At 40.8% G+C, this 16,931-nt stretch overlaps 1 protein-coding gene across 3 annotated transcripts in view; it reads right to left on the minus strand.

Moving 5' to 3' along the window:
• Positions 1–16,931, minus strand: part of LOC119140817 (BDNF/NT-3 growth factors receptor-like) — a 246,231-nt gene that overhangs the window by 172,288 nt on the left and 57,012 nt on the right. For all 3 annotated transcript variants that reach the window (XM_037372444.1, XM_037372445.1, XM_037372446.1), the window contains 2 exons: positions 13,381–13,481; positions 10,949–11,048 (listed from right to left, as the gene is read on the minus strand). In XM_037372444.1, coding sequence (XP_037228341.1) covers positions 10,949–11,048; positions 13,381–13,481 — 201 coding nt within the window. The remainder of the gene's footprint in view (positions 1–10,948; positions 11,049–13,380; positions 13,482–16,931) is intronic.

Below are 16,931 nucleotides of genomic sequence, written 5' to 3' on the forward strand. Positions count from 1 at the left end.
GTCACAAAAATGATCAGAGGGCTGGAACACCTCTCCTATGAAGAAAGGCTGAGAGAGTTGGGGTTATTTAGCCTGGAGAAGAGAAGCTCCAGGGAGACGTTATTGCAGCCTTTCAGTACTTAAAGGGGGCTTATAAGAAAGATGGGGACAGCCTTTTGTAATAGGGCCTGTAGCAACAGGCCAAGGGACAATGGTTTTAAACTAAAAGAGAGTGGATTCAGACTAGATATAAGGAAGAAATGTTTTACAGTGAGGGTGGTGAAATAGTGGAACAAGTTGCCCAGAGAGCTGGTAGATGCCCCGTCCCTGGAAACGTTCAAGGTCATGTTGGAGGGGGCTCTGAGCAACCTGATGTATTTGAAGATGTCCCTGCTCATTGCAGGGGGGTTGGACTAGATGACCTTTAAAGGTCAACCAACCCAACCCATTCTATGATTCTGTGACATGTAAAAGTAATAAACACTGAATTCTGAAGTCTCCACTGTAATTGATGTTTTACTTCCCCCCCCCCCCCCCGAAGCAAAATAAACCAGTGATCAAGTTTTCAAAGTGAATGCAAATATTTAAAATGAAGTATTTCTATAACACTGCTCACTACCCTGGATGCACCTTCAGAATTGTAACAGAGATGAAAGGTTATCAGTAATCAAATGCAATTGAATGAGTTGGAAAAACATGGGGTATCTAACTTGAAAGTACCTAATTAAAATTTAAGTAAACTTAGGAATTAGAAGCAGTTGGAAGAGACATTGGGAAACTATCAGATGCTCTATGCCTTGTAGTTACATGACAAGTAATAAAAGACAGGCATAAATTTTGTCTGCTCAAAATACGGGAGCTCAGTGGCAAAGAGATCACTGGTCCAAGGACAACTAGCATATGCCATTATTCATACAGATATCATTTTTGTACACGTAGCAGCCAGTGAGACCAATGCTTTGCTTTATGCAATCAAGAGCATCTGTTTGTGGAAGCATAGCTTGTAATTAGCAAAAGTGGTGTCCTGGCTTCTGGGAGTAAATCAATGTTTGCAAAAGTTGTCATTATTGTGGTGTCTAAGCTCTTAAATGCTATGTGATTTCATTGTGATTAATAATGAATGTATAACATGGCATAAACATTTTTCAAAGTACACAGATGGGTTCCACCTAATTGCATAAAAGACTGTAAATACATGGTAAGAATTCCTCTTCTTTTTGGCACCATGAAGGTAAGACTGTCAGCCCAGAGCTGCCATGGGCAACACCAGCATGCTGGATTGCTGCCACAGAGGAAAGGGATGGGAAAGCAGAATGGGGCAGACTCATCCTTCTCTCAGGAACAATCACTGCCCACAATTCAAATCTGGCATCTTTGGGCCTTATCTGTGCAACTGGACACATGCTTCCAGTCCTTGTTGATCCTACAGGATCACACACTCTGACCTGAGCTCAGGAAACGTCCTAACACACCAAAGGAAAATCAGGGATTCAAACTATTGCACGTCTTTCAATGGCCTCAGGACACTATGGTCCAACACGTTGAAAGTATAAATACTCCTCAGTTCCTCTGTAGATTTGTGAACATGCTCCTCTTGTGCAGGCTACATGTCCTGTAGCATATACCATGTGTGAGACAAAGGTATAGGATGCTTTTCCAAGGAGCAAAAGGAAAAATGTTTCCTCCAGTTCCCCTGCAGTCATGCTAGATTATCTGGTGAATTAGGGGAGGATTTTACCCTAAATCAAGTACAAGAAATTCCAAACTACTGCTTTGCTAAAATAAAGCCAGGTGTACTTATTTTATACTCTTCCTTGCAGGACCAACAGGAGGCTTAAGAAACAAAGAGAAGGAAAGTTTCTCTCCTTTACCAACTTTCCTATGTGCAGCAGGCATATCTAAGAACACAAGAACAGCCGTGTCAGTTCAACCAAACGACAGTGGCCAAAAGCATGTGACTGAGGAATCATGTAAGTACAGAGAAACCACATAGTGACATTTATCCAGAATACCTCTCTGAGCTTTGCAGCCCAAAGACTTAATGAGTCAGAGGTGATGTCTTTGCGCTTAATAGCTGTACCACTCAAACTCACAGATCCTGAGTGGGCAGGGAATAGACCCTGTGCTGTTCACATGGCTCACAACCTGCTCTCTGCCTGCACTCAAAGGACCCCTGGGGTATATTGTACCCATGACAGGTTGCATGAATACTTCTGATGACAGCAGAATAGCCTGTATTAATGTTTGCCCAAAACATGTAGGGAAATGTCAGTGCAAAAGGACCTGCAATGCACAAGCTTCAGACACCATGAGTAGTTACATCACCTGCCTAGCTGACAAGCTGGCACTCAGAAACATGGAAAAAGGGAAACGTAGCAGGAGAGACTATCTAGTGCTCTCCAAAGTGAATTAAAGATGTGAGAGCTCATGGGAAACCCCCAAGATGATGGTACTGGACAGAAATACTTAGTAGTTGAAAACATAGAAGTTGACTACATGTTTTAATTTGACCCTCAGGTAGCTACAGTGCAAGGGACGTTCAACAAATGAACACTTGGATCAGAGCCAACTGAACACTTTTAAAACATGGGCTGCTTGTAGAATATATCTCCACATGTCATGGGAAAAGGATGGATAACAGTGGAGCTCTAGAGACTGTAGGAGAAAACTTTAAGAGAACATTACAATGGCCCTCTCCAAATATATTAAAGGAAGCCTAGATATTCTGGTTCAGACAGTGTGGAAAATGAAATCTTTTTGTGGGAGGCATTCCTGCTGCTGTCTATTGCTAGAAATCACAGAAAGGTAACTTTTTAAAAGGACACAAACATAGAAGGACTAGGCCACAACACTTTCTTGGAAGGCCTTGGGTATCACAGATTTCAGCCACAGCCATCAGCTCATGTGTCTAAGCACTCCCAGGTGAAAGAGAGCTCTAGTAAATCAATTCACTGATTTTAAGAGCATTTATCTCCAAAGTTCAATTACTTACAATCTTTTCTGACTGGAACCAAAGTTAAAATTTTTCCTCCTTTAAAAGGCCATATAGGGTATGTCTCCATATTGTGGCTGTCCCTGTCAAATCTGGGAACAAGTGTTGGATCCATGAACATAGGCATTCCTCACTAGTGTTATGAATGAACTCCTCTAGTTGCAGAAGTTTCCATATACTCTCTGTAGGCATTTATATACAGTCTGATTTTGAAATTTGCAACTAGCTGTACTATTAAGTATGGTTTACACTGAGCACCACAGCACCTGAGCACCTCACAGCTGTATCAGTATTATAAGGTTAAGCAATTAACAGAAAGCAAAATGCTGATATTTCTTTTCCAATGATGGGGAAACTGAAGCATGGCACAAGTAAAAGATCTGTGATTTTGGACCATGAAAAATTATAGCAGTGGAAAGATTGGGCCCAGCTGCGCTAAGTGCCACAACTGTGGCTATCTTCTTCCTTCCTGGTACTCCATGAGGATAACACACTTAAAATACAAAAACAGTCTGAGGGGAAAAGCTCAATTCTGAGTTCTCAGAGATGCAAGCTCTGTATTATTATACAGCTAATGTTCAGAGTGGGCAAGAAGGAAAAGAACTAATGGGAGGAGGACCAAGCTGATCCCCAGGTTGTAAGGAGATTATAAATGTACAACAGCATGTATGAAAAGAGGGCCATTCATTCAGATAAAACAATAATCTTTGAGGTTTTTACCAGAATTGAAACAAAATCTGAAGTGCATGCAGAAAGAAGGATAGAGAAAGTCTGAAGAGAGATGTTTGAGAAGAGGATGGAGAAGGTCTGATCTGGCAGGAGATGAGAGAACAGCTGGGTATTGTGAAGGAAAGTAAGAAAGATAAACATGGTTATCTAGTAGCAAAAAGGTGTCTGTATGCTTGTAGTGATCTATAGCTATGTAACTGCATGAATGGTTTCTGCCCCAAGCCTGGTGTTACATACAGCTGGAATTTGTATCCAGGCTCAGAGATATAAATATGACCTTCTCTGTACAATAAAGAATCTCTAGTTGCACCACAAGCTGAGTCCATGCCTTCATGCACCATGAACAGCACCCCACAGTGGGGTTTAAGTAGAAGGGTCACAGAGCCTGAAACATTCTTTATGTCCCTTCTTGAAGTGATGGCAGAGCCTTATACACTCGCACCTCATGATTGGAAGTCATTGCTTCGTATGGTACTAACACCGATGCAGTATATGATGTGGTTATCTGATTTTTGTGAGCTATGTGTAATGGCCTTGATTGAAAACCTTAATTGGGGAATTGCTGTTAGCTATGAGCAGTTGGCTGGGGAAAATAATTATGCTGCTTCCGTGACTCAGGCAAGGTATCCCAGGGAGGACTATTTGCAAATGAAGGAGATGGCTATTAAGACAGTCCAGAAGATACCGGAGTCTGAGCATGCCTCTAGTGAGTCGTTTGCCACAGTCTTGCAGGATCCTAGAGAGTCATATGCTACCTTTATTGATTGGCTTCAAAATATTTTGCAATGACAAGTCGAGCATGTGGAAGCTCGAGGGTTGCTTTTGAAACAACTCGCATATGACAATGCCAATGAAGATTGCAAATGGGCATTGCAGCCCTTTCGCAATCACAACTCCACTATGTGTCAAATATTTATGGCACAGACCTTATAGCAGACTGTAACTCTCAGGTTGAGTTCTGGAATGCAGCGCAACGCATTTTTGCTTCTCTAATCTTTTCTGTAGAAATAGTACATGCTCTTAACTCGCTTAATAAGTTAGGCTGCTGCCTTGCTAAAGAAAGTAATGCTCCAAACACTGCTCTTTCTGGCTTATTAGCAGTTGTCAATTCTGTCCATCATGTGTTGCTACAGAACAGTTGCTATTGATTTCTTATTGTTAGCACAGTGACATGTGTGGCAATGTATTTGGAAGAAAAGGGACATGTGGCCTATCAAAAGTTGCTCTTGCTTTAGCAGCTTGATATGATTAAAAGCTTTGCCTGCTCAGCAAGGCCCAAGGTTGTGTGAGAAAGACACTGAGAACTAAGAAAACAGGATCTTTGGCAGTTAAGCAGGCAGAAAAAGAGGAGCTGAGTTGGGAACTGATGACCGCAGGAATATCAACAATTTTAATGATGGGACTAACCGCTTGTATGTTTTTAACCAATTAGTATCTGTATAGCAGCGTGTGAACAGTGTATGTAACCAATAGAATTAAGATGTGACGCGTGTATGAATATGAAAATGGTATATAAGCTTGCAGAAACTTAAGTAAAGTGGCTTCAACTAGGATCATATTGATATGTTGTTGAGTCAATGATTTTGCTCCTGCAGACATGGGCATGAAGACTTTGATGGGATTTGTTGCATGAATCTGAGTGACCACTCTGAATCAATTCACAAAAGCATACAAAACTTAAAAGCCTTAAACAAAGATCTGCAGCAGAGCCAGGGGTGGGATGCCTTTGGTCTCTTCTCATGGCTGGGAAACTTCAGGCCATGGATCAAAAGTATTGCAGGATTTATTATAATTGCCTTCTGTATGTCTCCCATGCCTCCTTTCTTGTATTCAGTGTTTAGTTGATCATAACATAAATCAGGCCATGGTCACCCAGCTACACACAACCTTTGTCTTGTAATTAACAAGCAAAAAAGGGGAGATGTGAGACAGAAGGATAGAGAATTTCTGAAGAGAGATGTATGAGAGGAGGATGGAGAAGGTCTGATCTGGCAGGAGATGAGAGAACAGCTGGGTATTGTGAAGGAAAGTAAGAAAGAAACATGGTTATCTAGTAGACAAAAGGTGTCTGCATGCTTGTAGTGATCTATAGCTATGTAACTGCATGAGTGGTTTCTGCCCTGAGCCTGGTGGTACATACAGCTGGAATTTGTATCCGGGCTCAGAGATATAAATATGACCTTCTCTGTACAATAAAGTGTCTCTGGTTGCACCACAACCTGAGTCTGTGCCTTCATATGCCACAGAATTGTTCTTGTTATAAGACATTCAAACAGCTTGGCTACCGTTGATCTTCATTTATTCTTAATTCCTGTGAACTTTTGTACTTCCTGATTTCTTCCTAAGCACCAACAGCACTGCTGCAACAACAATGGCTTTACAGCATTTCTTGTTCATTCAGAAAAAAGAAGTACCATAGAACTTGCAAAAAAAGTTCTATTTTTTTATGTTCTTTTCCAAACATCCAGGTCCAAGGAGTGTAATGCTATGAGAATGTATATACTATGAAAACAAAGGCATTTTCAGGTGCATTAAAGGAAGCTCTTGATAGAAGCCTAGTAATGGGTGCTTTTGCAAAAACTGGGCAAGAATTGCCATGTATGGTACAATCCAGCTTCAACCAGAATCCAGGATATCACAAAAAAAATGTTTTAGTTTTGTTGCTGGTGGTGAACTGGTGAACTGATTTGCTTGTCTTTTTTTATCTGCAAAAGCGCTATACTACTGTTATTTCCAAAGGTAACAGTGTGAAATTAACATATCCCAAGCTGTCCCCTCATCTAAGATATACAAAATGAATAGAGAAGCCAAAAGAGAGGATAAGTTATTTTTACACAACTCTTCAACACATCTCAATAAGAGATTGATGCAAATGTACAGGAAGCACCCAGAGCACCAGGCTCTCCCTATTGTGTAAAATGGACTCTTCTGCTCAGGCACAGTCATGGAAAGAAGACAATGGGGGTATGTAGGCTCTGTGGCAGTCTCTGCAGCTGTTCAGCTGCAGTGACAGCTGTTCAGCTGCAGTGAAAGTGCTTTCAACTATGGTCAGCTCTGATACAGCATAGTTCAGACCACAACTACATGCTCCACATCTCTTTCTGAGGAGACTAGTTACTTTCAGTTCTGAAGTCCAACAATGCTCAAGCTCTTTAAGCATGGAAGGCAAATTTTCCCCTCTTAGTGCACAGTAACATGAAAAATACCATTGGGTGCCAGTTTTACTGCTCCGGTTATCGACTACTTTGGTTTTTTCTAAACTATTGTTTGAGGAAGGGTGGGGAGATGTTTAACGACAGGGTGTTTGGTGTGACCATAATGTGTTCTCACAAGATAATAGAAAAATGAAGCACAGCCTTTTGTTCATCTCTACCCTATGCAACTCCAGAAGTTCCTTCTCATGTATTCAAAAATATTCATTCACGCTTTGGGGAATATTTGATTTACCTTGTTTTATAAATGTTTTCCATAGCATTTTAGATATTTTATTCCCTCCCACTTCCCTACTAAAATCATATGCTAAGCTACACCAACTATAAAATGATGTCTGTATGCAAAGTTGAGACTAATTTTGCTCTCACTGAAATCAATGCAAAACCACTCATCGAGTTCACAGGTAGCTGGCTTAATTTTTTTATGCAGAATTTCCAAGATACACTTTTAAAATGTATTATACTGACCAATACAGACTAAAAATTTGTTTTCACCTTTGCCTTATTTTCCTCATGCTCAAATATCCTGGATTGTTTATCTTCATTCATTATTTCTCGTTATATGCTTATGTTGCCAGATCTTCAGAGCAGGCATTCTTTTATTATCAGTCTGAGTATTACATATCAATATGGTGTTCTAATCTCAGGTCTTTAAATATTGCTTTAAAATAAATTCAATAATACTGGTGATGAAAAATTGTAAAAGTGTTTCTGGGGCTTTGGATTATGGATAGATTATAGATAGACCCATACTGCAAGCATATTAATGATGCACGACTGTAAACTTAGGAGAAGTTTGAGGTTCATTTCAGGGACAACTGAACATCATTCCTTTCTCATGAAACATTCAGGGGTTACTTGTAGCTCACAGTGACATTTCACCATTACCATACATATCATGCCAGTGATAAGTTTTTGAGGGAGTGTACCTGAACAGTGAAGTAATTTTACTGCTTTTGCTAACCATCACTGGTCAAATTAACAGGAAAAAATAAACTCCATAGATGCAGTTGCTACCTTTTCATAATTTCAGCTAGTTACTCCCCCCAAAATGCATCCTTATTCAAATATGATCTAGATGGCCAATTTCACAACATAAAACTACTGAAATCAAACTTACTAATAATGCAAAACTGTTATTTTTGTGAGAGAAGTTCTAATTGAAGATACTGAAAAACAACCACCATGTAAGGAGCTACCCAGAAAGTAACATATTATGTTACCATGCAAAATACAGTTTTGTTCATTCTCCCTCAGGATAGAGTTTACTTCCAAGTTCTTCTGCAATGCTGTCTTGAAATCTGTAACACAAATTTTGAAAAAACTAAAAAGCATTCAGCTTTAAAGCAAACAGATCCTATCCTTGCTGTCATTTAGCTTCATTTCCTTCAGGTCTTTAAATGGAATTCAGAAAGCTTCAGCCACAAAGAAAATTTCCACTGAGCTGCTATCCAGTTCTAGACAGTTTTTTCTAGTCTTTGGCCAAAACTCTCCAGCTCTGTTCCACAAGCTCCATGTTGTTTTTCAGGACATTTCACAATGTCTGTCCTCTTTTAATGCTACCTCAAAGACCAGAGACTGCATCATATCAGAAGGAGGTGAGAGAAAAGGAGGTTACCATCCTAGTGAGCTAATCTGTACTATCTACTACCTACATTTCTACTCTTCATATCTACTCTGTTCTAGGAACTCTCTTCTACACAGAATATACAAATACCAAATATACAGTTGATATCTCTGAAAAGATCACTGTCAAGAACTGTGGATAACTGGCTAGCTGAAAAAGGTCACATAGACATAGTCCAGCTGGCTGGACAAAAATGCACATCGCTCTCAGCTTATCTGAAGTAAAGCAAAAATACACTGTCCTTAGCTGTTCTTGTTACACAATAACAGGAAAATTGCGGTCGGTAAATAATGTTGCAGGAGGGAACAGATAACTACAGAAGAGAAACTAGGGGCGGGCTTGGTATTTAGGCAACTAACCAATAATGAGCTTAACTTTTGTAATATGTATGAGCTAATTATAACAAGGCATAAAAGGTGACTGTAAGGGACAATAAACGAAGTTTGCTGATCACTCATATTGAGTGTCAGTGTCTTCCCTCCGTCGCGACAAAGAACAAGTCAGAATCATCAAAATATACAACTTTGGGGAAAAAACTTCTGTGGTACTATATCATAAGCACAAATAAGGGGAAGGACATAAGGTTAATAGGAACCTATCAAAAATAACTTACCACTTTCTCCACAGATCCTTAACTATACATCTTAAGATCAAAAGCTCATCTCCTTTAGTACACAGAAAAGCACCTTCTGTGCCTCTCAACAAGATAACAAGTGTGTGTGTGTGTGTGTTCCTCTGGGTTTTGGGGGGAGGCTGTTGTTTTTCTTAAATACTATTGCACCAACATCTCTAGATGCAGACTGATGAGATGAATACAATGATACCATACTGGAGTTGTTACAAGTACCTCTATGTTATTTGTACCTCCATTCAGTAGTAAAATAAATAAATAAATAAACAGCTGACAGTTCCCCTTCCATAGGGACTTGAGCACTTGCCACTCTTTCCAGCTGCCATTTCCCAAGACACATGCACAGGCTCAAGAAAATGAGAAATCACCAGTGTGACAGGATGCACTGCAAATGCACATTCCCCTCTTGTCATTGAATCTATGTATTGGGTTTAAAGGGCAAAGTTTTGGTAGCAGAGGAGGCTGCAGGGACAGCTTCTGTGAAACACATATTTAAAAATTATCATTAAAATATACATTATCACACAGTCTTCACAAACTTCACTTACATCAATGAAAAGAATTTCTCACACCAATATCAGAACATCATTGCAACACTGACAGAAGTGGACAATTTACACACACTTCAGTCCTTGTCCCTTCACCACAATTACAACAACAAAAATTTCCCATGATTATTCTGCTCTCTGGCAATGTCCAGTCCATGTTTTTCCCCTTGTCTCTCCCAGTTACTGTCCCTACCTTGAATTCCTCCAGCTCTAGAACAAACTGTGGTGGTTTAACATTGGCTGGCTGCCAGGTGCCCACCAAGCCATTCTATCAACTCAACTTGGGGATGATTAATTCAATTTATTGCCAATTAATAACAGAATAGGATAACAACAAATAAAAACAAAACTAAAACCAACTTCCCTCCAGCCCCCTTTCTTCCCAGGTTCAACTTCACTCATGAATCTTCTATGCCCTCCCTCCCCAGCCCCTGATCAGTGTGTGGAATGGGAGCTGCAGTCAGTTCATAACACTTCATCTCTGCTGATCTTTCCTCCTCCTTTCTGTTGGCTTTTACTGCTGAGCATGACATCATATGGTATGGAATATTCCTTTGGCCAGTTTGAGTCAGCTGTCCTGGTTGTGTCCCTACCCATTCTCTTGCCCCTCCCCCCCCCGCCCCCAGCCTAGTGGTGGTGGTGGGGGGGAAGGTTGGAGAGAGAGCCCTGAAGCTGTGCCATCACTGCTCAGCAGTATTCAAAACACTGGTGTGTTATCAACACCTTTCTAGCTACAAATACAAAGCACAGAACTATGACGGCTGCTATAGGGAAAGTTAACTCCATCCCAGCCAGACCCAATGCAATCTATCACCTCAAGGCAGCATTTATAGTATTGTCTGAAGTATCTCTTCCATAAAGCATAGATTGTTGCAAAATATTTGTAATCAAACTTTTATCAGAAAAAAATTAATTTCTTATCTTCTACTTCCCTACAGTAATTCAAGTGATATTTTATTTCAGGAAGTGTCCCATGGGGCTGTGCAGTTGAAGATAAAGAAATGGGATCTGTGATAAGAAAAATCAGAGGAGTAGAACATTCAAACTAAAATGATATATTCCTCTCTAGACCTGTCTCTGCTCTTACTTATCTGAGGGATAAATGAAGCACAAAATGTGATGGCACTTTATCTAGTTATCTATCTTGACTGTTCTTGGTACAGATACCTACGGTATAAGCTTGTACAACCCACAACAATTACAGGAGATATAAAAAATGACCCTGCATACCTTTCATCCCAAACTTAGAGTGTCTTCCAAACTTCAGAATAATGAGCATTATTACTAAGCCAGTGCACACCAGTGCTGCACTTCCCACCATAATATATACCTAAAAAAAAAGGACACAAACAGATCTGATTTTTTCTCATTAACCATCTTCAAACATATTCAGCATACATTCAGATTTACCCATTAACCCAACCTCATGAAGTTCAACAAGGCCAAGTGCAAGGTCCTGCACCTGGATCAGGGCAACCCCCAGTATCAATACAGGCTGGGGGATGAATGCAATGAGAGCAGCCCTGCAGAGAAGGACTTGGGGGTACTGGTGGATAAAAAATTGGACATGAGCCAGCAATGTGCGCTCACAGCCCAGAAAGCCAATTGTGTCCTGAATTGCATAAAAATCAGTGTGGCCAGCAAGTCAAGGGAGGTGATTCTCCCCCTCTACTCCACTCTCATGAGACCCCATCTGGACTACTGCAGCCACTTCTGGTGCCCCCAGTACAAGAAAGACATGGACCTGCTAAAGTGAGTCCAGAGAAGGTGCCAAAAAAATGGTCAGAGGGCTGGAACACCTCTCCCATGAAGAAAGGCTGAGAGAGCTGGGGTGGTTCAGCCTGGAGAAGACTCCAGAGTCATCTTATTGCAGCCTTTCACTACTTAAAGGGGTCTTATAAGAAAGACAGAGAAAGACTTTTTACCAAGGCCTGTAGTGACAGGACAAGGGGCGATGGTTTTAAACTGAAAGAGGGTAGATTTAGATTGGACATAAGGAAGACATTTTTTACAATGAGGGTGGTGAGACACTGGAACAGGTTGCCCAGAGAAGCTGTGGATGCCCCATCCCTGGAAGTGTTCAACGCTAGGCTGGATGGGGCTTTGAGTAACCTGGTCTAGTGAAAGATGTCCCTGCCCATGGCAGGGGTGTTGGACTAGATGAACTTTAAAGGTCCTTTCCAACCCAAACCATTCTATGATTCTATGATTTAGGTAGAGATTAATTTCAAATAGGAAAGATTTGCACTCAGAACAAAGAGTACATAAATAAGTCACTTGCTGAAGTTTCCTCTATCCTGCCAAGAATAGAGATTTAGACACCTTTAGAACCACTTTTTCAACATTCCACACATTCAGGACAGGTGGGAGGGAATGTACATCACCCCTTTCCCTTCCAGCAGAGTGGCATGTTTTAAGAAAACATATAAGAAAACACTTTTTTACTGTGAGGGTTGTTGAACACTGGCACAGGTTGCCCAGAAAGGTTGTGGAGTCTCCATCCCTGGAGATATTCAAAACCTGACTGGATACAGCCCTGGACAACCTGCTGTAGCTGACTCTGCTTTGAGCAGGAGGGTTGGACTAGGTGATGTCCAGAGGTGCCTTCCAGTCTCAGCTATTTTGTGATTCTGTTATCAGAAATAAGACTATCTGGGATCTTCCTGATTTTTTAGCAAAGTATATCTCAATGAAGCAACCACTGCCAATTTGAGGGACTGAAGGCTGTCAAAGTTAATGCCCCCACTGCACTTAACAGATGGAAACAGAACAAAATCAAAGTTTTAGGAACCCTTCTCACTGCTCTTATTCTTATAACTTTTCACTCCCCAACCACTAGCACTAGAGAGAGCCACTGGGTAGGCTTTCTTCCATCTGCACAAAATAGATTCCTCCCTCATCACTTTCAGATGTATTGAGACAATACCTAGCTTTTATAGCCTCCTTTTCCATTCTTTCCCAACTCACAGTCTACCACAAATGCACACACTCTCCACTGCCTGCCGCCTTGCAGAGTCATCAACGCCTGCACCAGGGAGGCAGCACTACTAACCAGATCTGCTGCCTGCTACCAGTTTCCAACAATTCATGACATTTAACGTTCATCTAACATTCAATTTCCAACATCATGATAGGTGAGGCAGCAAAGGAGAAGACCCACAAATTCAGCTGCCTATACTAAGATCTACTACAAATTATTTTATAAAAAAGCTACATGAAAACACACATTAAAAACATACAATTAGAATTTGAAAGTTCGCTACACCATGTCCTCTTTGTAAGGAGCAGTTGATTTTGGAACTGGAATTAAAGCAAAAGTCTTTAAGTTACCTTGGATGTTGATATTCTGTAAAAAAAGAGTTGTTCTCCTTGGCTAAAATTAGAAGCAAAGTCTTGGGCTAACAAATTACAGTTAGTTGTTCAGAAAAGCACAAAACAAATTAGCAACTTTACTTGGAATAAAAAGTGAACCACTCTCAAAAAATGGGGTGAAGGAAGAGGGGGGTGCATTGATTATTTGCCTCTTGATTTTGATCGTGACACAGTAACAGCTCTGGTGTTCTGGTAGCTTAGGGTTCCATTACAATCTTTGCAGTTTCATTAGTTGTATAGTCAAAAAAATCTGCCAAGATTACAGATCAGGAAACAATGTATATACTTACAGTGATACTATCTTCATTCTCTTTTTTGGAAACATCTGCAGAAGTGATTCGATGACTATTATTTGTGGTGTCTTCAAGATCATTAAGCGTGGTTTCATACTCTTAGGAAAGGAAAAAAGGGTGCTTTTATAATTTTGCAACCTTGAAGGGAAAAGGGTTGTCTTTATTATTTCAGTTTTGTAATGCCCAAATGACAGTAACACTTATCAGAATTCTGAGCAATTTGAAAATTATACATTATTTATATAGTACCTGATACATTTGGGGGTATCCTTGTGACAGATAACTTTGAACAAACGTGTTGTGACCAACAGACTTGAAAAAAGAAGCTGTTTCTCTATTCAGCTTAAAAGAGAAAGAATCTACATCATAATATATAGTTCTATTAGAAAAACTAGAGTTAAATAAGAACTCCATCCATAAAGCTATTTTTATGTGCTTCTGACTTCCCATTAAAAATTGAAGACTGCCCTCTAAAATTAACTTCTCTAGCTTTGTATTCTGCCAAATATAAGACTGACTTAGAAATTAGCTTGGGGACTTTTTGTTTAGCTGTGAAGAATTTGGCAGATGACCTTTTAGCTATTTTATTGATACCAAATGCAAAACAGCTAGTGTTCTTAGGTTAAAAAAATAATGAAAAATGATGCTGTGTGCATAGAGGTTATGTTCTAACATGCTAAATGGTCATACAGGTAAACTTTAAAAAGGTGCCTCAGATTGTGGAGTGGCTGGAAGATAACGGACATATTGTGAGCAATCCAGACCGAGTAACTTTACTATAAGAGCAGGCCGAGCAGGCTGAAGCTGTAACAAGCTGCAGCTGTTGTGAAGGACATATGCAAGGCCAAGAGAGACAAAGAAACTGTGTACTGGCAGAGAGATAAGAAAGTTGGACTATTAAGGAACTGTACGTGGGAAAGAGATAAAGGAGTTGAACTGAAAAATATGAAAATAAATATTGAAACAGAATGTAGGTGAGGAACATGTATACCATGCTGTGACCAGTCATAGAGTTCAGGAGAATGAATAGACAAGCAGCTTTAGCCTATTAGCAATCTAGAAGCAATGTGTGTGCTTTGTGCTAGTGTATAAATTGCTGTGTATCCCTTAATAAAGTGGCACTAACTTGATCACATTGGTCATATAAGTTGTGTCCAAACCTTCTGCGTCAATATCAGATGGTCTGAAAAAATTTAATTTATCAAAACAATGCTACTCATAGGTCTGCAGGGGTGAATCCAGGACAATTCCATCAAAAGAATGAATATGGTTTAATTATAAATAATTATTTTAAAATGAAACACAAATATATGCAATTCATTATTTTCTATCAAAATTATTAAATGAGATAAAAATTCTTAAATAGTAAATGCATGAACTTAGAGATACATGCACTGAAATAATAAAAAAATAAAAATATTTTTTAAAATTATTATTTTCTGTAATTGCATCTGGAAATATACGTTTCAATTGTATGACTGTAATGTGTGCAGATGGAATAAAATAAACAAGGCCAATAAGTGCATTTATAGCAAATGCACCTCCAGCATGCTAAATTAAATTTGAAATTAATTGTGTATTTCAGGTCTGGGTTTATGCAGTATTATTGACAAGGGCAAGGGATAAAGTAGGCCACTTCAGTACATCAGTGTTGCATTGCCATTCCCTCCTGTATAACTGTGAACCATTTACATTTGAATTAGTGCCATGCTTTCAAAGCCTCTTGAAATGGATGAGCAAATCAAGGAAAATATGCACAACAGTTATTCAGCCAAACCCAGGCAATTCTGAATTAAATGAGTTCTTGTTCATTTTATTATGAATTCTGATTAGGCAGATAGCATTCTGATACAGACAGGATCATGCCTCTTGATTCATGCTATGTGGGACTTGTATTGCTTCAGGGCTAAAATTCTCTGGTATCTAGTAACTTATGCAGTCATATATTCCTACACCAACGGAGGTAAATCACAACTAAAGCATGGGAGCATTTTGCAGCTTTTTTATAAACAAGGTGTAAAGCAGCTGGGACCCAATCAAGGGCACTGTCATAAGTACCAGGGAGTCGTTTTGAGAATACCTCTGGGAGTTCAGTTTTATGGGGCATAGTCTCTCTCATTCTCATGACCAAATTAGAAAATGTGTCATACAATCCAATATGAGGAGGAACAGAATGGAGTCCCCACAGTCCAGGAGGAAACAGTTAGTGACCTGCTGCTCCACTTGGATGTGCACAAATCTATGGTGCTGAACGGGATACACCCAAGGGTACTGAGGGAGCTGGTGGAGTAGCTCGAGGAGCCACTTGTCCATCATTTATCAACAGTCCTGGCTAACCAGGACAGTACCAGCAGACTGGAGGTTAGCCAATGTGCCACCCACCTACAAGAAGGTCAGGAAGGAGGATCCGGGAAACTACAGGCCTATCAGCCTGACCTTGGTGCTGGGGAAGGTTATGAAGCAGATCATCCTGAGTGCCATCACATGGCACGTGCAGGACAACTGGGGGATCAGGCCCAGCCAGCATGGGTTTATGAAAAGCAGGTCCTGCTTGACGAATCTGATCTCCTTCTACGGCAAGATGACCCGCCTAGTAGATGAAGGAAAGGCTGTAGATATTGTCTACTTGGAGCTTAGTAAAGCCTTTGACACCATCTCCCACAGCATTCTCCTGGAGAAACTCGCTGCTCATGGCTTGGATGGGTGTACTCTACACTGGGTTAAAAGCTGGCTGGATGGCCAAGCCCAAAGAGTGGTGGTGAATGGAGTTACATCCAGCTGGCAGATGGTCACACGTGGTGTTCCCCAGGGCTCAGTGCTGGGGCCTGTTCTGTTTAATATCTTTATCCCCAATCTGGATGAGGGGGTCGAGTGCACCCTCAGTAAGTTTGCAGATGACACCAAGTTGGCAGGAGTGTTGGTCTGCTTGAGGGTAGGAAGGTTCTGTAGAGGGATCTGGACAGGATGAGGTTCAACAAGTAGTGCCGGATCCTGCACTTGGGTCACAACAAACCCCATGCAATGCTACAGGCTTGGGGAAGAGTGGCTGGAAAGCTGCCTGCTGGAAAAGGACCAGAAGATTCTGGTCGGCAGCCAGCTGAACATGAGCCAGCAGTGTGCCCAGGTGGCCAGGAAGGCCAACAGCATCCTGGCTTGTATATGAAGCAGTGTGGCCAACAGGACAAGGGAAGTGATTGTCCGTCCCCCTGTACTCAGCACTGGTGAGGCCACACCTCGAATACTGTGTTCACTTTTGGGCCACTCACTTCAAGAGGGACATAGAGGTGCTGCAGCATGTCTAGAGAAGGACAGTGAAGTTGGTGAAGGTTGTGGAGCAGAAGCCTTATGAAGAGTATCTGAGGGAACTGGGGTGGTTTAGCCTGGAGAAGAGGAGACTCAAGGGGAACCTTACTGCTCTCTCCAACTACATGAAAGGAAGTTGTAGGCAGGTGGGTGTTGGTCTCTTCTCCCAGTTTACTAGTGACAGGACAAGAAGAAACAGCCTCAAGTTACGCCAGGGGAGGTTGAGATTGGATATTAGGAAAAAC

Source organism: Falco rusticolus, chromosome W (genome assembly GCF_015220075.1).
Source record: "Falco rusticolus isolate bFalRus1 chromosome W, bFalRus1.pri, whole genome shotgun sequence".
Classification (NCBI taxonomy): Eukaryota; Metazoa; Chordata; class Aves; order Falconiformes; family Falconidae; genus Falco; species Falco rusticolus.